Consider the following 22,395-nt stretch of genomic DNA (forward strand, 5'->3'; position numbering starts at 1 on the left):
CAGGAGAGTCCACAGCAGGACAAAGCAAAGCTATGTTAACTCTGTGCAGAACACAAGGATCTCTGGTGAACAGCCAACAAAGAAAAAACTGAAATCGAGAACATAGTATAAAGATGATTTCTTGAGGTATGGCTTTGTTAATTGCGCCAGGAAAACAGGATGCATAGCCCATGGGCTGGATTCTCCGTTTCTGAGACTAAGTGTTGACGCCAACGGCGGATCCGTGGACTTTTATGGCAGAAAAACCGACACCGCACCCGATTCCACTACCATTGAGGGGTTAACACCAGTGCCACGTGGAACACACTCGATTCCACTGAAAAATGGTGTGGGATACGTCGGGTCCGTGATCGACACTCGGGAAGCTGACAAGCTGCAACCGCACATACACATTACACTCCCTACACACACTTACCACATCCAGAAAATGGCACTGGATGTATTGGAGTGCGCCCATACAGCCAATGGGTTCTCTGGGGCCAGAGGGCACCTCGGGGAGTGCCCTGGGGGGGGAAAGCTATACCACCCGTGGCACCAGGTTCAAATTGGGCTGTTAGCGGTCTGTGCAGCTGCAATGCTGCCTTTCCAGCTGCGGCAATGGTTCTCCATTACCCTCCACTATGGCCCCACAACCCACCTCCTGGCCACACACCCTACTCCCCTCAGCCCTGGCAGAAGCTCCCGGCCAGCGGCACAACTGTCAGCAAACTATGGCAATGTTGGACACCTTCCGTACCCCCTCTCTCCCTCAGCAGCCGCCACGCCGGTTTCACGATTTATAAACGCACAAGTGAACCACGCTGTCCGGAACTCAGCCCATCGGAGGCAGAGAATCACGGAGGCCTTGGAGAGTACCGGATGTGGCCTGCTAATGATATGGAAACAGTGCCTACAGTACATGCGGAGTGAAACGCATTGACGCCGTTTTTGATGTGACGGAGAATCGTGATTTGGCGTCAAATCGGAGCTTGCCACGATTTTGTCGTCCGAAGCTATTCTCCACCCAATTGCAATTCCCGATTTTGCTGACGGAGAATCCCGCCCCATGTGTGTTATATGTATGGAAGGAAGTACTAGCAAATGAGAGTTTAAAACCATCAAAACCTCAAAGGCATTTGAAGACTAAGCATGGCGGGTTCAAGGACAAACCTCTTGATTTTTTTCTAAGAATGCAGTGAGAACTTAAATCATCAGCTGAAACGTAACACTGAATGACAAAGCACGTGAGATCGTCAGGATCAAGCAGGCTCGCCTGCCGCATTAAATATAAGCAAAAATGTGTTGCGAAGCCCATCTGACGTGGTTTGCAAGAGCTGGCCGGTGTGGGTCCCGAATGTCGGCCAGTTGGTAAAATAGCTCCTGGGAAACAAAACTTGAATGTGCTCAATTTAATTCAGTCTCTTGGTTAAACACATACAGGACAGGACTGGTTAGTCTCTCATCACAGGAAACCCTTTGTTAAGATGAAGTAAAGATAGAAATCTATTGAAAAACAATGTCCTATTCAAAAGGCACCAATGAACTTTTGAAACCCAAGCAGAGGAGAGCTGATTGATAATACACAAACCATGAAATAGCTCATTTTATTTCAGTGGAATGTTGCAGTTCAGTTCTGACTTTCTTTTCCTCTCAATTAACTCCTGGTTCTCCTGAAGGCACCAATTGTCTTTGAAAAACCACGACTGAGGTCTTCCGGCTGTTCGCGCCAATGAGATCTTCCAGTCGCGCTGACATCACACCCTGGCCACGGTTTCCCGGCGGCGTGGGGTGGATTCAATGGGAAATCCCATAGACTGTGGCCAGACCAGAAGATCCCTTCACCAGTCATTGACGGGCTGCTCCTGCTGTGGGGATGCCAGGAATCTCATCCCGCATTATTGATTTGAGAGTACAAATTAAACATGTTGGCAAGACAAGATATTTGGCCATGAGGATATTGCAGTAAAGTTTAAATCTCGTCCTCACTCATTGTCCACAAATATGGGGAGCGATCTCACCAAATTACAACAAAGTCCCGTGACGAGCGCGTTTAGCTGGGTGTTTCCAGGTTTTTGCAGTGTCGAGAAACACACTATCTAACAAAACTTATTGTAATTCGGGACCATTGTGGGGAACGCTCCACCGAGGCTACACTTAGACCTTTTTCCTGTACTGAGGAACTCCGCTCACCGGGACTCCTCAGTGTAGAAATAGATGGGGGCGCCATTTATCAAAAACGTTTCTTTAAATTTCCAATTAAGGGGCAATTTAGCGTGGCCAATCCACCCACCCTGCACATCTTTGGGTTGTTGGGGTGATACCCACACAGACACGGGGAAAATGTGCAAACTCCACACAAATTGTGACCTCGGGCTGGAATCGAACTCGGGTCCTCGGAGCCATGAGGCAATAGTGCTAACTACTGCCACCAATGCCATTTTTAAATGGCATCCCGACCTCTCAATCCCCCAGCTCGACCCCGAACACACCCATTCACCCATAAGGAGCTCTTCAGGCCGCCCCGCACCTGACCTCACACGCATTGAGCACCCCAGGATCCAATCCCCGGGTTGAGAAAAATGCCAGCCTGGTACCTTGACACTGCCAGCATGGCAGCCTGACAGTGCCCCTGCCAACAGGCAGTGCCACCTGGGTTGTGCCAGGCTGCAACCCAGGTGGCACTGCCAGGGTGCCAGGCTAGCAGTGCCAAGGTGCCAGGTGGCACAGCTGTGCCAGGGTGCCACCCTGCCCAGAAGGCAACCAGCTTGGGGCCTCCGATCTCCTGTGAGACCCTTTCTGGGACCAGCACTGAATGACACTTCCCTGAGGTCTCCAATGAAAAGGGGTTAGATCCCAGAGTCTCGGTAGATCCAGCGAGTGCTTATTAGAATGAGGTTAGCCATCTCACTCTAATATGCAGATAGTGATCCTGCCCACAGTGAGACTGAGTTACAGCTTGCGAGGCGCGGCGAGCCGGGTAGATCCCGGAAGAGGGATCGCCTGTCATCGACCGGCCGCGCCGCCTTTCGGAGGCAACATGGCTGGTAGATCGCGCAATTTCCAGCTGTTAGTGAGTATAAATGGGAACTCCAGCTGATTTCCTCACACCCCACCTCCCCAACCCACCCACACCAGCCCAGGGAGGATGCTGCCAGATGCTGAATCATAACTGCTGCGTTGTCTCAAACCAGCCAATTCAGCACAGGCCTCGAGCAAGCCTTCACTAAAATATTTGCTGAATTACTGCAAATAACTGGGAGCAATTACAAAACAGCTTCATGAATATTTAAACAAATGTGAAAATTAGATACAAGAAGAAAGTTTTGCTTTCATATAGTACAACATGTTTCTCAAATTACTTCACAAATAGAATTACTTTGGAGTACAGTGACCACTGTTAGGATGGCAAATATAGCAGCCACTTTGTACACAAAAAAATATCACAAACTAAAATAAAATGAGCATCCAGTTAATTTGTTTTGGGTGGTTTTCATGACTTAGGAATGTTGAACAGAATTCCCTGCAAATATGGGACCTTTAATATTCACTTGAACCACTAAACCTCTAACATCTTACCTAAGGAATGAATAGTAAGGTAACAAATATCATAGCAATCTCCAGTCATCTACACTGGGATCTGTTTTGGTTACACAAGGCATATACATATTTGTTTCTGATGATATAAAACATGATATCAAAAGGCAGATTTCTGTCTTTACATTTTAATGGAAGCAAACTTTGGGAGGTTCTATCCCGCAGAGCTCCCCGAGAGGCATGCCTTTCCGGATTCTGCCCTGACACGGTGTATTGGCTGGGCACTAAACTGAAAACCATTTCTCACTGTCCAAAGTACAATATCATGATAAGTGTGATATTATCCACACCTTCTGAAATTTCCCCTTTCCCAAAACAGGAGGAATATTTGTGAAATGCACCCCATGTTATTTTTCAGAAGCTGACCAACAGTTTGGATCATTTATCAGTGAGGAAATAGCTAATTTCAGCCCAGACTAAGGCAAGGGCAATACAATTAGATAAAGGTCCTTTGGATGTGAAATTGCAAGACCAGTATCTCAGTCAAATAACCATTCTTCATCTGCAAGCTTAAGCATCAGGGGCGGGATTCTCCCAACAGGCGGCTAAGTGCCGATACCGGAGTAAAAACGGGAGTGTTTTACTTTGGTGTCGGCGCCCATTCCGGGACCCCATTCTGCAGCCCACAGGGGACTAGAATTGTGCTGGAGCTGCCTCCGCCGCCCCAGCTGCCAATCCCGGCCTGAACCCAGGAGCCAGCGCGGAGGAAAGGAGGCCGAGGGGGCAGAGAGGCCGGCCCGCTGTTTGGTGGGCCCCGAATGCGGGCCAGGACACTATGGAGCCCCCCCTCGGGGTCGGACCCCGCCCCTCACGCCCACAGGCCGCACCCGGACCCTTCAACACCGAGGTCCCGCCAGCCCACAGCAGGTTAGAAGGGCGCCGGCGGGACTCGGCTTTTTGTTGACAGCCACTCGGCCCATCCGGCCCGTGCCAGCCCAGGCTGGAGAGTCGGCGCATGCCCCAACCGGCGCCGCGCCGACCACGCCAGCGCCGATTCTCCGCATTGTGGTCCCCGGCGGGGGGTCGGAGAATTCTGCCCCTGTGGTTGTCTGAAGGAGTGTTGCAACATAGCTGACTTCACCCCCGCTCCCCTACCCCCCCCCCCCCCAATCCAATGTTCACACACACAATTACAAGCTAGATTATTAAAAATTACAATTGTCAGAGATCAGAAGTAATAACCCTACACCACTGTCATTGTAGCAGACTGTACAACACCTACTGTCACCCTGGCTAAGATCATCTAATTCAGGACAAATTTGCACTTGAGCTGGAAGTTCCCTCACCTTTAGAATTCAGTTCCCCATCTGGCTGAGAAAAGTAATTGAGACAGCCTGCAAAATGATGTTTTATTGATGATTTGTGATTATTTCCCAACAGAAGATCGGAAATCACTGACCTGTTTGGTCTGGTTAGTGAAGCGCCTACTCCAGAATCTCTCCGTTCCCTCATCTCTATCTCTTCATTTTCAATTAGTGAATTCCCAGTACTGTCAAAATCACTTGCAGAGGTCCCCACATCAGACATGGAATGGTCTTCAAAGTTCAAACCCTGCAAAGGAAAAACTGTCTCTCCAGTAGAGTCGGACTCTGTGTCATTAAATTCCGTGCATATCATTTTTGACCAGAGGCCCACTGACTGCTGTATTCCATTGACATGCTTCAAAACATCATCCAGTTTTTTAAAGTCGTACTCAGGCCCAGCTAAACCAATATATGGATGAGTCTCAGGCACATTGTCGTAAACACTCTGCTTGCTCCCCATGGAACTGCACGAACCTTTTCGTCCCTGAAACGCAAATTGAAAATTGTTGATGCTACTGCAGGTGGACATTCCAAGGGACAGGTTTTCTGATCTCCAGTTTACCAAACGGTCATTCGCACCCGGACACAAGCTTTCTATTGAGAGGGCTTTGGGGAAGGTCCCGACTTTGTGGTTTGCGGGGATACGGACAACATAATCTTCATGTGAGCAAGGTTCATCTTTTCTGTTATGGTTGGAGGCCATAAGCCCCCTTTCATAGTCCTCCAGGTATAGCCCACAGTGTATTGTGCTGCGGCTACTTCTTGAGTTGAAAGTCTTGGAATGTTCTCTGTATCCAGCAAGAGGGGCAACACCAGATTGAGAAACATTGTTCATCAAGCCCTTTGGGCTCTCATTCTCAGTTTTCAGAGGACTGGTGTTCTGTGAAGATTCACATTGCTGTTGTGTGACTGTCTTGTCAGCTTTTTGCTCTTTGCTTTTTGAAAGAGTTTTGCTTTTACCCCGAAGTGTTCTAAATCGAAGGGACTCAATTCGTCTCAGAAAGCTCTTGGTCCTGTGTTTTCTGGGGTTCCCCAGAAAGTCTAGAGTTGTTTGCGTTCCAGTGGAAATAAGGTTCTCACTCGAGCAGTCGTCAGTCTTTCTTGCTGCTTGGGAATGAATCATCATAACGTTCCTTGGACTTTCCTTTGATTGATCACCTGAACAGTGACCTACCAACACCTCTTGGGTGCTCCCAGCACTACTGCTGCTCTGCACAGAACTGGCCTCTGGATCACTGAGGTCAGAGAGCATGCTCTCACGACTGGCTGACTCCTTCATTGTTGAGTTTAGGACCTCAGCACGGTTCGACAGGAAGTCAACAGTTGTCAGCCGCGACCATCGTTTGCTCTCTCGCTGAAATGCCCAGCGATCACTGATAGCGCAGAGGTCGTCTTCTTCAGAATTGTCATCCTAGAATAATAATGATACAGTAGAAACAAAAGGGTTACATCATGAGAAAAGGACAACGGGAAACTGCTAATGACTGTGTTCTTCCCTGCCCCCAAATACCACCTGAAAAATGAAGGCTATTTCTTTGCACACAATCATCCCTTATAGCTTTTCTGTTATTTGTACCTGACTATTCTTGGAGAGAGTAGCAATGTAACTTACCTGCAAAAGAAAATTAGAGGCCTTTGCACGCAGATTTCCTCTAATCGTAACAGGTGTAAAGTACTCCCAGAAAAGTCTGGCACTAGAGCTCCATTCTGTGCTAACTGGCTTAAAAACAGACTCGAATGGTTAAGAAAATTTGCTGTTTTTTTAAGGTTTTTGTACTTCACTGGCTACAAAACTATTTAGATCATAAAGAACTAAATAAAAGCTATTTTTTTTCTCCAAATTAAAAATTGCTTTTTGGTTATGTAACTGTTGCAGATATTGTTAATCCGTTGAAGTTAACGATGGCAGTCATATTCAGCACCTTGCTATTCTGCACCCCACCACCTTTCGCAATGTTACTTATTTAGAGCCACATATGGGAAGTAACCACAAGCCCGCATGACAGCTGCTGAGGTCATTCACCTCCTCCGTCCCCGAGTCGCCAAAAAAAATCTTTCCATACCAGGGAGCAGAATTCCCCCTTCCCCAGATTACCTTACTCCATAAATAAAGGAGCAGCCTCAGTCAAACCAGCACATTCCCCCTATTTTCGTGCCATTGCTCTTCACCCCCACATGTGGGTTTCCTGTGTCTCAACCTACTGCTTGGCACAGTAGTGCCATCTTATTTGTCTGCTGCAAGACAGACTACTAAGGCACCCAGAGGGCCATTGGGATGCTGCCAACTAATATTGAAAACATCCCAGCGAGCTAAGGAAGGTTTGATTAAGGCTACAGACGAAGGATAATAATATTAACAGTGAGCCTTCCAAATATCTTATCCAACTTTCAGGTCCTCGAATGTTAACAAAGATCATAGTTAGGCTACATAGTACAACCACAGTTGGCAATTACACACCATCTCAAAGCTAGACTTGAACCGAGAATTTCTGTATTATGTAATATTCTAGGTGGAGGAATTCTATGATCTGCAGGTGCACAGGATCGCCTGGATTTTTCAAGAGTGCCATTTAAAGGTGTGGGCTGGTTCCTGTTAAAAGTCTGCCTCTAGCACTCCCGGCCTGGCTGACTCCATGAAAAAGATAGGTATCTCCTACTCCTCAACAAATTTGATGGAGGCAGGATATTTTTTAAGAGTCGTGGTTCACAGCTCCTCAGGAGGTGTCATGAACCATAGTCTGCATGAGCAGACCTTTTTGAAAGGTAGTTCAATAGTTTCTTTTGGCCCCAAGCCCTGCCCTTCCACTCACCCCCTATGTCCCTTCATGCCCACTATACCAAGCTACAGCACTTCCATGCCCACTGACCCACTATACGACATCTGGAATCAATGAACACTATAGTGTATGGTGGGATGTGTAATTATAAACTCATTCATAACTTTCTCCTTGGGTGAAAAAAAAGTCATTTCACCACAAGTCAATCAGCCAGACCCAGTAAAGTATCAATAACAAAAAACAAACCCTTGAAAAGACTTAACTTGTATAAACAAACAATGTGAAACTGACAGCAGACATCAGAGAGCTTGAGCTCACAATGAAACAATGTTTTCTCTGGGGAGCAGATGTTTTTGTACTCTAATAGTTGCTCTCAGACAAACATACATAATGCAGCTTGAGACACAATGAGGGCCATTAGGGGGTTGATATAAGGGCAGAGTTTGGCTTAGGGGACATGAGGGTCCATAGGATGTTGGTAGGGAGTATGAGGGGGCATGTGGAGTGTTTGGAGGGTGAGAGGGTATGAAGAGTGAGGGCTGGAAAGCCTTTGTGTTTTTAATTTAACCTAACCGTGGTGCATACAGAGGCCCCCGTGGCTGCCTCCAAACGTCTTCCCAGGTTGGCTGTCCCAACACCAGCTCACATCTGGCCATTGGCCTTTGCGGGCAATTTCGTCCGAGATGGGCAGCCAAGCCAGGAATTTTCCTGACTCCCGCTACCTGCCTCCTGGCCAGTGTGCCTATATTGGTACTTAGTCCAGAGGGTGGGTGGGGTGGGGGAGCATCTTTATCCTCTTACGGAATTAGTTATAGAACAGTGACTTTCTGTACCGCACAGTACTTGGGAGGTGGAGCTGTGCAAGTATAAGGCTCAAGGGATAGAGCAGGGATCTGTGTAATGGCATAGGATGCATAGAAAAGAGCAGTCAGTCTCTCGACTACTGTGAATAATTCCTCTATAGATTCTGTCTTAGACACAGCTACATCACACCAAACTCTGTTCCCATCAGTTTGATTGGCAAAACTATATGCTTTTTTAAATAATAGGCAATGCAGCAATACCGAAGAGTTCCAAAACAATGGAGGAAAATATGTCTGTTCATTGACTAAAACAGCTTTAGAACTGGGAGCGCAACTTTGGACCTTAAAAAGAACAATCGGAAAGTAGTTGCTAGAAACAAAAGTGAACAGTACAATTCTCCAAGCATGCTCACCAACTTTGTTTTAGTGTTGACATCAAGTTTTATGGAGGCATATTTATTCAGGACCATCAGTCGCCTGAGGAGAAAGAAAATCAGATGAAAGCTGTAAAATTTTATCACATGACTTATTTACAGAAATTACTCACAATAAGACCTCAGCTGTGAACCCTCTTTAATCTGTGATTGTTTATGAAGGGTAAAGTTGTAATATCATTCAGCAGCCTCACTTCTGTAACATTCAAGACATCTGCACGATTCTTCCCAAACCTCCCCTATTTGAATTTCTTCCCTCCTCTCCGGATAGCTCTTGCTGTCATACAATTCACAAGTATTGGTTGCCCTTGCTCACATCCCGATTCTTCGTTGATGGATGACTCTTGGGGTACATCAGAGCTAAAGCCTACTGACTATGCCTGACATGCCCTGTCCATCATGCCTTGCTGATCAGACATGAACTGGAGTTGTGACAAGTTTGTCTAGCCAAGGAGCAATTCTGGCACTGCGGAGGTCAGCACAGAACAAGGATCGGACTTGGTATGTTTTCTCTCTTTATCACACAGCATGAAATCAGACATCGCGCTTACCCTTCAACCATCTGAATTCTCTGATAATTCTTTCCTCAAATGCAGGAATTTGTCAGGTTTGCTTTAAAAATGTAATTCCCGGTGAATAAAGTGAATGACATATTTACTGGGGAAACCCCCCACTAGAAATTAGAAATCAAATGCTGATTTTATCAATGCTTAGAGGGCTGAATACCCTGAACACTTCTATGTACTCATAAACAGAATACAAACTTTACTTGGAACTGTTTCTAACTATATATGTAACAAATTATATTCATCCCACGTCCCTGCACAAGCTCGTCCACTATTGATATTCCTACTATTAACTTTTACTTATATTAATTGTTTTTGTATTAAAGCTAAATTTCCCTAAAGTTTACTCACAAATTTAATTAGATACTCATTTATTGTTCTCTACCACCACCAACCACCCCACTCCTGCAAGTCTCTCAAGAGTTGTGTATAATCATGGAACTTCAGAGGATCATTTTGGCTGACAGGTTTCTTAATAACTGATTGCAAATAAATTTAAAATTCTGATGGGCGGATGATGGCAAAGCTGGAGGCACGTACAAAGATGTTGAATATAGAAAATGCTGGGAACACTATATATGCGGTAGTGTTTGTGGAGAGGAGAGAAGAGTTAACATTTGAAACATAGATCCTTTATCAAAATTGCTGAACTGTCCACACCCAAAACTTAACTGCCTTCCTCCAAGATGGCACCTCATTAAGTGAGTGGTTCAAACAACAACAATATTCTGATCTGGTGCCAGGGTGCAGCGTAGCACATCGCCTGACAGAAGCTGCAATTTGGGATGGATCTGGTTCTAATGGGACTTCAGCACAAATCACATTCTCAGTGACTTTTTCCATCCACCTCCTTCCCATAATAAAAAAAGGGTCTCTGGAGCAGTGCCCTGGCAAACTAAGGAACTTTATCCAAAATGCCCTTATTAAGGCATCAGGCAAACTATCAGCAGCTGAGGTCTGGTCGGAGCCCCACTGAGTTCATTGCAAAGGCCCAGAGCTCACAAAGACAAAACCAATATCTTGGTCTGGGTCTTCCAAAATTGCTCAGTGGTCTGAATTAGGCAACGCAGAAACAGATGCACCTTACAAAAGGCAGGTAGCACACCCTTGCCCACGTGAGGGGCCCCAGCTTGGGCATCTGAGACACAGAGTGCGGCCTTTGCTTTGGGTGGGTGGAAATTTTGCTCCGCTGCTGGAGTGAGCCCACCAAAATATTGTCTCCATAAGGAATAATTTATCGCTTCACACATTTGGCAGAGAACCATAGAAAATAACAGAAAATTGAGAACATACTACAACATGTGTAGAGCACACATTCAGGTATTTTATATGCGCACCCAACTGGTGAAGCTCCCAGCCAAAGCTTTACGTTGATCCCAGGGTTTTATCAAATGATGAGAAGGATGATCTCCAATTCATCAGAGTACTGATGGTTATATCAATTCTTTGAAACACTGGTTTAAGTGCTCCTGCACCTGGCACATATTAGCAAAATCGCAAGGGAAAGATAGGCAAAGAATAGGTTATATCTCAACAGAGTCACACAAAAGCACTGGTGACCGTTTTATCAGGTTTTTTTTCTTCTTGGGTCAATCAGACTTGGAAAGGGTGGGGTTGATACTGACCTAGAGTAAACTTTGGAACACAAGATCACTGTGAAGTGGATGATGCTGGATTTTCAAATAACTAACATGAGACTTTTGCTGACTGCAACAGCATTACACAAAGTTCCTCACATGACGAGGCCACAGCACATTGCAGGAAGTGGGTTCTGTAAGTTCAAAATATAGTCCTCTGGGCACACTATTGACAGATACCAGATGAATAAAAATTGTAAATGATACTGTGGAAACTAGAGACGCTGTCAATGACATGCACAAGTGTTTATGTCTGTTACAGTATAGGAATTACAATCTAAGGACTGTTTGAACAAGATAATTCATACTCTAGGGACTGGGGTAGATTCTAGTCTTTGCTACCTGGGCATTAATTATTATCTGGAAAGAAGTGTTAGGCTGTGGGCATCACATTTCAAACAAGTGTCTGCCCGGTGCTCAAGAAAAATTGGGTTGGCTCAGTTAATGATGCGAGCAACCCAGGCAATAATTGAGTCAAATACCAACCCATTCAAACTGACTGCCATTTCAACTCTGAACTTCAAATATGTGGCTGAATCTCAGCTGGGGACAAGCGGCTGCTCCATCAATGCATGCAAACTAAGTCAAATGACATTATGATCTGATGCTTATGAATTTAATAACATTATGATTTTAATGGGCAGAGGCCACACAGGACTGGATGAAGGCACTGACTCATTACTCAAAAGATAATTCGGATTCGCTTTAATTGCATCCCCACACTTGGCCAATGGGAATACCACCAGAAGTCCACTAAAGAAATGCAAACAAGACTGAACCCAGACAATTAAAATCAGTCAGTAGCTTGCGGTTTGCTGGCCTAGCCCTAGCGGGCTGATCATTGGTACAGCTCCACCAGGATTAAAAAACAACACAATTTTGGAGGCACAGGAATTTCAAGAGTATTTGAGTTAGGAGGAGGGCCATAAAGATCACAGGTTCACCAAATAATTTTAAGACTTCCTTCTGCGTGAACTTAGGCAAAGGACAGAAGCACAGTTTGGCAATGCAGCAATGGCTCACGGCAGAGCAACTCAGCATCAGAAAACGACCAGGGCAGGTCAAGCACTTCAAATCCAACAACTCAGTGCAAGAAGAAGGTTAATGGCCTGACCAGGACAGACAAGGTAAGATGAGTTCGACACATCTTTCCAGAGCATACTTAGAATAAGAATGTCTCATAATCAGTGATCTTCCCCTCCCATTGTGTTGAAGTGCTACCCCTCAATACCCCGGAGGCAGCACCGTGCTTTCAACTTTCACTTGGGAGTGCTCCTTTGTTCACACACTTACATTAAGGTGGCACTAGAAATCTAACTACCTGCCGCATGCACCTCAACACACATTACGGAAATCGGACAATAGCTAACGGTTACTGCCACTCGTGAAGGTCATTTCTCGTTCTTCTGATGTAAAAGACAAGCCAAAATACCAGAAAGTGAACAAATCTCCATTCTCCCTTCTCCTATGAGGAGGAAGCTCGGCTGATATTGAGGAAGGAGGTCATACAAAATGATAGAAATTGGGAAGTCTAGAGCAGCTGCAAATTACATTTTGCTTTGTGCATAGGCTGTCAGCAAATGCTATCATGAAACCCAACCCACCACATCATTGCATCGAAAGTCACAATTGAACATGGTTCCTCAACTACCCAACCGAACCTAACTTCCTCATTTTCGCCTCCAGATTCATCTGAAAGGGAAGAAAAACCAAACCCCACTTTATCTGGCCTAGTCAACCCCTCAAAGCATAATTACGCTGTACCCCTAATTACCAGTTCAAGAGAGTTCACGAGGCGCTGCACAAGAGGTGGACGGAAAAATTCAAGGACCTGGAGAATAGGTCAAGGAGGAAGAATCTTCAGATTCTGGGTCTCCCTGAAGGAGTGGAAGGGCCCGATGCCGGGGCATATATGAGCACAATGCTCAATTCGCTGGTGGGCGCGGGAGCTTTCCCGAGGCCCCTGGAGCTGGATGGGGCTCATCGGGTCCTGGCAAGGAGACCCAAAGCCAACGAGCCGCCAAGGGCTGTAGTGGTGAGGTTTCACCGCTTTGTGGACAAAGAGTGTGTCCTGAGATGGGCCAAAAAAGAACGGAGCAGCAGGTGGGAGAACATGGCGATTTGCATTTATCAGGACTGGAGTGCGGAGGTGGCTAAAAAGAGGGCTGGTTTCAACCGGGCTAAGGCGGTGCTCCATCGGAAGGGGGTGAAGTTCGGGATGCTGCAGCCAGCGCGATTGGGGGTCACATTCCAAGATCGGCACCACTATTTTGAAACGCCTGATGAGGCTTGGAGCTTTATACAGACTGAAAAGTTGGACTCAAATTGAGGGTTTGTCGTGGGGGGATGTTTACTGTGTTTACCGCGTTTGGGGAATGTTCTTTTTGTTTGAGTGCTGGGTGGGGATGGGTGAATGGATTTGATGTGGGGGCTGTGGGAGAGTGTGGGCGTCGGTATTGGAGGGTGTGGTAGTATGTATTGGGGGTCATGTGGGACTGGAAGCCCTAATGTCATTGGCTGACAGATCCCGGGTCCTGGTTGGCCGTTGACCTCATACTCCGCCCGGAAGGCGAAGTATAAGAAGCCGGTGCCTTCCCCCGCAGGCCAGTTTACTATCGGGCTGCTGGGGAACAGACACACTTAATAAAGCCTCATCGACTTCACTCTATTCGTCTCACGGAGTCTTTGTGCGCCACAATTTATTAAGCGTGTCTGTTCCCCAGCAGCCCGATAGTCCCTGGAGAGCGCAGGTGGTAGTAGTGAAGACAGGGGAGAAACAAAGGATGGTCATTGACTATAGCCAGACCATCAACAGGTACACACAACTAGACGCGTACCCTCTCCCCCGCATATCCGACATGGTCAATCGGATTGCCCAGTATAAAGTCTTCTCCACCGTGGACCTCAAGTCCGCCTACCATCAGCTCCCCATCCGCCCAAGTGACCGCAAGTACACAGCCTTCGAGGCAGACGGGCGATTATACCATTTCCTACGGGTCCCTTTTGGCGTCACAAACGGGGTCTCGGTCTTCCAACGGGAGATGGACCGAATGGTTGATCAACATGGGTTACGGGCCACGTTCCCGTACCTCGACAATGTAACCATCTGCGGCCACGATCAGCAGGACCACGACGCCAACCTCCAAAAATTCCTCCAGACTGCCAAAGCCTTGAACCTCACGTACAACGAGGACAAGTGCGTTTTTAGCACCGATCGGCTAGCCATTCTGGGCTACATAGTGCGCAATGGGATAATAGGCCCCGACCCCGAACGTATGCGTGCACTCATGGAATTTCCCCTCCTGCACTGCCCAAAAGCCCTGAAACGCTGCCTGGGGTTCTTTCCACAACGCCTCACGAGCGTCTCCTTGTCTTCCCTAGGAGGTCCTCCTCTGGAACGTCGCTGCCGACCTGGCTGGCGGCCCCAGGACCCATCCTGCTCCGAAAGCACGTGCGGGCACATAAGGCAGACCCGTTGGTCGAAAGGGTTCACCTCCTCCACGCAAACCCCCCAGTACGCCTACGTGGAGTACCCCGACGGCCGACAGGACACGGTCTCCCTGCGAGATCTGGCGCACGGCGGCACCACGCACACCCCCCCGACACCATCAACCCAACCGCCCCCCTTCCTGCCACCGCCGCACCCCGCGACCGCCCCCTTCCCAGGAGGATCAGTCCCCCTCCCCTTTGCACCGACAGCTGAAACCGTACGGCTCCCGGAGGCGACAACGCTGGTACAAGCACCACCACCACCGCCGGGGCCGAGGCGATCGACACGGACGACCAGACCACCCGACTGACTCGTGGCGTCGATGTAAAACAAAGATGGACTGTCCAATGAACATTTTGTTTTTCCTATACCCTCTGTAAATAGTTGTAACAGGACGATACTGTCCAATACTGTACTACCATGTAACTGTTCTATCCTCCCAGGACCAGCCCTGTAAACCCTTACCACCATACGAAGCATCACCCCGCCGGGTTCATTTTGACAAGGGGTGAATGTGGTAGTATGTATTGGGGGTCATGTGGGACTGGAAGCCCTAATGTCATTGGATGACAGATCCCGGGTCCTGGTTGGCCGTTGACCTCATACTCCGCCCTGAAAGCGAAGTATAAGAAGCCGGTGCCTTCCCCCGCAGGCCAGTTTACTATCGGGCTGCTGGGGAACAGACACGCTTAATAAAGCCTCATCGACTTCACTCTATTCGTCTCACGGAGTCTTTGTGCGCCACAATGGGGAAGGGCCCCACGTTAGGAAGAGAGGGGGTGGAGGCCTGGGGATGGGGAGTTGGGGAAAGGCCGCAAAAAGGAGCTGTGCCAGAGGGGGCGGGGCCAACTGAGGAAAGCGAGGGCTTTTTCCCGTGTTAGGGAAGGATGGAGCGGGGCCGGGGGGGGGGGGGGGTGTGGTGGAGGGGGGGGGTGGAGGGGGGGGGGTGGAGGGGGGAAGGGCGGTGATGGAGAGGAGTGCACACTGACTGCCAAGGGGTGCGGGGTCGATGGAATGGCGGGAGGGGCCGGGGTCAGCAGGAGTCAGCTGACTTACGGGAGTGTCATGAGGTGAGCAAAATGGCTAGATGAGGATCTAGCGGGGGGAGGGGGAAATGGGTTGCTGCTGCATTGGCCAGAAGGGAGCTGGTAGTAGGAGAGGTAGTCTGGGCCGGGGTGCGCCACCTGGGGGACTGGAGGGTGCGGGAGGCGCAGGCACGTGGCTGTCCTAGAAAAGGAGATGGCTAGTCGGCAGAGGGGGGGGGGGGGGGGCGGCGCAAGTAGCCCCCCTATCCGGCTGATTACTTGGAATGTGAGGGGCCTGAACGGGCCGGTCAAGAGGGCCCGGGTGTTCACGCACTTAAAGGGACTGAAGGCAGACGTGGTTATGCTCCAGGAGACACATCTGAAGGTGGAAGATCAGGTTAGGCTGAGAAAGGGATGGGTAGGGCAGGTCTTGCATTCAGGGCTGGATGCGAAGAACAGAGGGGTTGCAATACTGGTGGGGAAGCGGGTGTCGTTCGAGGCACTGGATATTGTAGTGGATAATGGAGGTCGATATGTGATGGTGAGTGGTAGGTTGCAGGGGGTGCAGGTGGTACTGGTGAACGTATATGCCCCGAACTGGGATGATGCCGGATTTATGAAACGCATGCTGGGTCGGATTCCGGAACTGGAGGTAGGAAGCTTGGTAATGGGGGGGGGGGGAACTTCAACACGGTGCTGGACCCAGCACTGGACCGTTCCAGGTCCAGGACGGGGAAGAGGCCGGCTGCGGCCAAGGTGCTCAGGGGGTTTATGGACCAGATGGGGGAGTGGATCCATGGAGGTTTGCCAGGCCGCTGGCCAGGGAATTTTCCTTCTTTTCCCACGTCCATGGAGCCTACTCGCGGATAGATTTTTTCATTTTGAGTAGGGCGTTAATCCCGAAAGTGGAGGGAACAGAATATTCTGCCATAGCCATCTCGGACCACGCCCAGCATTGGGTGGAGCTGGAGTTGGGGGAGGAGTGGGACCAGCGCCCGCTGTGGTGCCTCGATGTGGGACTGTTGGCAGATGAGGGGGTATGCGGGGGTGTATTGAAAGATATTTGGAGGCCAACGACAACGGGGAGGTGCAGGTGGGGGTAGTCTGGGAGGCGTTGAAGGCGGTGGTCAGGGGAGAGCTAATCTCCATTCGGGTCCACAGGGAGAAGAGAGAAGGGAGGGAGAGGGAGAGGTTGGTGGGGGAGATTCCAAGGGTAGACAGGAGGTATGCAGAGGTCCCCGAGGAGGGGCTACTTAGGGAATGACGGAACCTCCAGACGGAATTCGACCTGTTGACCACGGGGAAAGCAGGGGCACAGTGGAGGAAAGCGCAGGGGGCAATGTACGAGTATGGGGAGAAGGCGAGTCGGATGCTGGCACATCAGCTTCGTAAGAGGGAGGCAGCGAGGGAGATTGGTGGAGTTAAGGAAAGAGGGGGGAATACGGTGCGGAGTGCGGTGAGAATAAACAAGGTATTTAGGGACTTCTATGGGGATCTGTACAGGTCTGAGCCCCCAGCGGGGGAGGAGGGGATGCGACGATTCCTAGATCAGCTGAGGTTCCCGAGGGTGGAGGAGGAGGTGGCTGGTTTGGGGGCGCCGATTGGGCTGGAGGAGCTGGTTAAAGGATTGGGGAGCATGCAGGTGGGGAAGGCCCCAGGGCCGGATGGGTTCCCGGTTGAATTCTACAGGAAATACGTGGACCTGCTGGGCCCGTTGCTAATGAGGACTTTTAATAAGGCGAGGGCGGGGGGGGGACCTTGCCCCCGACAATGCCCAGGGCGCTGATTTCTTTGATCTTGAAGCAGGACAAGGATCCATTGCAATGTGGGTCGTATAGACCGATCTCGCTCCTCAATATTGACGCTAAGTTGCTGGCGAAGGTGCTGGCTACGAGAATTGAGGACTATGTCCCGGGGGTGATTCATGGGACCAGACGGGATTTGAGAAGGGTAGGCAGCTAAACACAAATGTGCGGAGGCCCCTCAATGTGATTATGATGCCCTCGGTGGAGGGGGAAGCGGAGGTAGTGGCAGCTATGGACGCGGAGAAGGCCTTTGATCGGGTGGAGTGGGAGTATCTTTGGGAAGTGTTGCGGAGGTTTGGGTTCGGGGAGGGGTTCATCAGTTGGGTCAGGCTGCTATATAGAGCCCCAGTGGCGAGTGTGGCTACGAACCGGCGGAGGTCGGAGTACTTTCGGCTGTACCGGGGGACGAGGCAGGGGTGCCACTTATCCCCCTTGTTGTTTGCACTGGCAATTGAGCCGTTGGCCATGGCACTGAGGAAGTCCAGGAAATGGAGGGGACTGGTCCGGGGGGGAGAGGAACATCGGGTGTCGCTGTATGCCGACGACCTGTTGTTGTATGTGGCGGATCCAATGGAGGGGATGGCGGAGGTCATGCGGATCCTTAGGGAGTTTGGGGACTTTTCGGGGTATAAACTCAACGTAGGGAAGAGTGAGCTCTTTGTGGTGCATTCAGGGGACCAGGGAAGGGGGATAGACGAGCTACCGCTGAAGAGGGCGGAAAGGAGCTTTCAGTACCTAGTGATCCAAGTAGTTAGGAGTTGGGGGGCCCTGCACAAGCTCAATTTGACGCGGTTGGTGGAGCAGATGGAGGGGGATTTTAAAAGATGGGATTTGCTGCCACTCTCATTAGCGGGTAGGGTGCAGTCGGTCAAAATGACGGTCCTCCCGAGGTTTCTCTTTGTGTTCCAGTGCCTTACCATTATGATCTCCAAGGCCTTTTTCAAACGGGTAAGCAGGAGCATCATGGGATTTGTGTGGGCGAATAAGACCCCGAGGGTGAAGAGGGTGTTTCTGGAGCGTAGCAGGGACAGGGGGGGGGGGGCTGGCGCTGCCGAATTTGTGTGGCTATTATTGGGAAGCCAATGTGGCGATGATCCGTAAGTGGGTAATAGAGGGAGAGGGGGCGGCGTGGAAGAGGCTGGAGATGGCGTCCTGTGTGGGCACGAGCCTGAGGGCGCTGGTGACAGCACCGCTGCTGCTCTCCCCGACTTCGGGTGTATGGGTTGGAGAAGGCACGGTTTCGGCGATTTACCAGGAGCTGAAGGAAGAGGAGGCGGCCTCGGTGGAGGAGTTAAAGGGCAAGTGGGAGGAGGAGCTTGGGGAGGAGATAGATGAGGGTCTGTGGGCTGATGCCTTGAGTAGGGTTAATTCTTCCTCCTCTTGCGCCAAGCTCAGCCTAATACAGTTCAAAGTTACTCACAAAGCGCATATGACAGGGGCGAGGTTGAGTAGGTTCTTTGGGGTGGAGGACAGATGTGGGAGGTGCTCGGGGAGCCCGGCAAGTCACGTCCATATGTTCTGGTCGTGCCCGGCGCTGGATGGGTTTTGGAGGGGTTTTGCGAGGACTATGTCCAAGGTGGTGAACGCCCGGGTCAAGCCGAGCTGGGGATTGGCATTATTTGGGATGTCGGACGAGCCGGGAGTGCAGGAGGCGAAAGAGGCCGATATTCTGGCCTTTGCGTCCCTGGTAGCCCGGCAGAGGATTTTGCTACTATGGAAAGATGTGAAGCCCCCTAGTGTGGAAGCTTGGATCAATGACATGGCAGGGTTCATCAAGCTGGCGAGGATAAAGTTTGCCTTGCGAGCGTCTGTGCAAGAGTTCTCCAGGCGGTGGCAACCGTTCCTAGACTATCTCGCGGAGCGTTAGGAGGAGGTCAGCAGCAGCAGCAGCCCAAGGGTGGGGGGGGGTTCTTTTGAGGTGGCGATTGGGTGAAGGTGGGGGGGGGGGTTCCTATTTGTGTTTTTAAATGTTATATGGGGGGTTATTGCATATGGGGGAAATCCAATGTATAATTTCTGATTGTTGTGTTCTTGTTTCTTTCTTTTTGTTGGGGGGGGGGGGGGGGGGGGGTTTGGTGAAAATTTGTTGAAAAAAATTTGAATAAATATATATATATATATATATATATTTATTTTTTTTTAAAGTGTACGTGCCAGTACTGGGGACCAGGTCAGATAGTTTGCTGCAGATAGAGTCGTCATCTACCACACTCCCATGTTAATAGGATAAATGACTTAGCAAAACTACATCTACCTTGCTGAGTGGGAGCTCTAGAGCTATCTGCAACAGAGGGCCTCATAACTCTGCCCCAAGAGCAATCTGTGCATCTGCTATAGGTGCTCAGTTACTAATGTCAATCCCGACATTCATTTATTGACCCTAACTCAGGCATGCTATTACAAAAGTACTGGGAAAACTCAGTAGGTTTGGCAGCATGTGTGGAGAGGGAAACAGTTCACATTTTGAGTCCAATATAACTCTTCTTCACTATTGCTATCCGAAGATAAACTGGCATACTGGCTCTGAATGATCGGAATATTATTTCCATGTAATCTAGCTCACTATTAACATAAAACAAATCTGATCATTACTAACCCCAGTTAACTGCATTCCTGGAAAAATACAAAAACAAGAGTTGACATCTTGAGGGGAGGTGGACAAAATTTAAAAGGTTCCAGAAAAGGGCAGTGCGGTGACACCATGGTTAGCACTGCTGCCTCACAGCTCGAGAGACCAAGGTTCAATTCAAGCCTTGGGTGAGTGTCTGTGTGGGGTTTGCACATTCTCCCAGTGTCTGCGTGGGTTTCCTCCAGATGTTCCGGTTTTCTGCCACAGTCCAAAGATCTGCAGGTTAGGTGGATTGGCCATGTTAAATTGTCCCTTAGTGTCCAAAAGGTTAGGTGGGGTTATTGGGTTACGGGAATAGGGTGGAGGCTTGGGCCTAAGTCGGGTACTCTTTCTATAGGCCGGTGCAGACTCGATGGGCCGAATCGCCTCCTTGTGCACTGTGGGGATTCTATGATTATATTATTCCATGAAAAAATAAATTACCTGCACAGAGATTTCACAGAATCACTGTCGAGAAAATCATGATCCTTCTTGACAGCTACGGTATCGATCGGAAACTGAGAATCTACAAGGCAAGGAAACAATGACATTTATGTATCTGCTCCTCATATAATTCATTCATCGCCGAAAACTATTCAGATTTTTTTCACACACCAACTTTTATCTCTCCAGATTCTAACGAAGGATCACAGATCTGAAACATCAACCCAACCTTTTTCTTTCCTTCACAGTTTCTCCATGACCTGCTGAATATTTCCAGCATTTTTTGCCTTTATTCTGTCCTTTCTTCAAGTGCTGAGTCACACTGGGGTACCGTCACATCGTCACCAGAAACATTCTGGTAGCTCTTTCAAGTGCCATCTTTCATAGTTAAACCAAGGTAATGGTGACAATTCTCCAAATTTGCTTCCCCACGAGAGCACATTATACACTGGGTGGTGATAGCGAAAATCTAGACACACAGACGATGCAAAATCTTCCAACTGCATCAATAAATGGTCAGAAAATTTTCCACACCTACAATCAAAGATCCAAAAATGATTTCTGGCAAGTGAAACTTAAAAGTCCTGAAATTATCCCTAATGAATGTTGGTAGGTTACAGAAAAGTTGAAAAACACATTGTAGTTCCATCATCATGAAGTAAGTTAAGCAAAATACTGCAGATGCTGCAAGTCTGAAACAAAAACAGAAGATGCTGGAAATATTCTGCAGGTCAGGCAGCATCTGGGCAGAGAAACTGAAATGTTGGCCAGGATTTTCCTGCTGCAGGAATCGTTGTGGGCAGGACAGAATCTTTTGAGTGACCAGCAAAAGGTCCACTGACTTTGGGCAGGAATTAAATCATGCCCATTAACTCAGTTCCTATGGACTGCCGCTTGCAGTATGTAGGTGGGGTCGCATGTTTATTGGATCCTGCCAGAGCCGTCTTCTATGGCCTTTGCAGTCCAGCTTTTGGTGAAGATTTGTTTGTGAGGAGGTGTGGGAAGCTCTACAGCATTTATAGAATGGCAAAAAATGATCAAGAAGAATCCAGGGAAGAAGGCAGCGAGCAAAAGTCTGCTGCTGATCGTTGTGAGGGATGCAGCATGAGGAAAGAGCCTATCAGGTGGGGCCCTCCCATCCCGGGGGAGAAGATGACGGAGGTGATGGCTGGGGAGTTCGAAAGGCTGATCTCGAGGCATTTCGAAAAGATGATGATGGCCACGCTTAAGGCGTGGGTGGGAGAGACCCTTGCCCCAGTGAGAGAGGAGTTGGTGCGAACTTTGACGGTGGTGCGGAAGCAGGGGGAGAAAATTAAAGTGATGGACAAGGCCTTGTCATGGCATAGTGACGACTTAACCTCTGTGGATGAGGAGCTGCAGAGGGTGTCAGAGATTAACAGAGGGCTGAGAGCCAAGGTGGAAGACCTGGAGAACAAGTCACAAAGCCATAACCTGAGTATTGTGGGTGTGCCTGAAGCGGTGGAGGAGGGAGAGGAGCCTTCCCAGAACGAGTTGGACAGGGCCAATGGTCGCTCCAGCCGAAACCGAGGATGAATGAGCCACCGAGGGTGGTTTCCATAATTTTCAGGTGAAGCAGAGGCGTGAGTGGGAAGGCAAGACTTTTTTGTGATATCGAAGGCGTTGTTGGCGGAGGTAAAGATGGCGGCATACTTGCCGATCGTGATATCGGATCATGCGCCGGACTGGGTGGATGTGGTCTTGGAGAAGGGGCCGGCCCAGAGGCTGGTGTGAGGCTAAATGTGGGCTTACTGGCAGATCCAAACTTTTGCATTAAGACAAGGAGGGTGATGGAGGAGTATGTGGAGTTTAATCGAAATGGGGAGGTCTCGTCGTCAGGGGTTTGGGAGATATTGAAGGCAGTAGTGAGGAGGGAGGTCATCACATTTAAGGCGAAGGTGGATAGGGAGG

General features: G+C 49.1%; 1 protein-coding gene across 1 annotated transcript in view; it reads right to left on the reverse strand.

Moving 5' to 3' along the window:
* The window catches only part of LOC140421116 (stAR-related lipid transfer protein 13-like), a 138,238-nt gene that overhangs the window by 40,519 nt on the left and 75,324 nt on the right, over positions 1 to 22,395 (reverse strand). The window contains exons 3-5 of the mRNA XM_072505523.1: positions 20,467 to 20,548; positions 8,871 to 8,934; positions 4,973 to 6,288 (exon numbers count right to left, since the gene is read on the reverse strand). Of these exons, the coding sequence (XP_072361624.1) occupies positions 4,973 to 6,288; positions 8,871 to 8,934; positions 20,467 to 20,548 (1,462 nt within the window). The remainder of the gene's footprint in view (positions 1 to 4,972; positions 6,289 to 8,870; positions 8,935 to 20,466; positions 20,549 to 22,395) is intronic.

This window comes from Scyliorhinus torazame, chromosome 5, assembly GCF_047496885.1.
Source record: "Scyliorhinus torazame isolate Kashiwa2021f chromosome 5, sScyTor2.1, whole genome shotgun sequence".
NCBI lineage: Eukaryota > Metazoa > Chordata > Chondrichthyes > Carcharhiniformes > Scyliorhinidae > Scyliorhinus > Scyliorhinus torazame.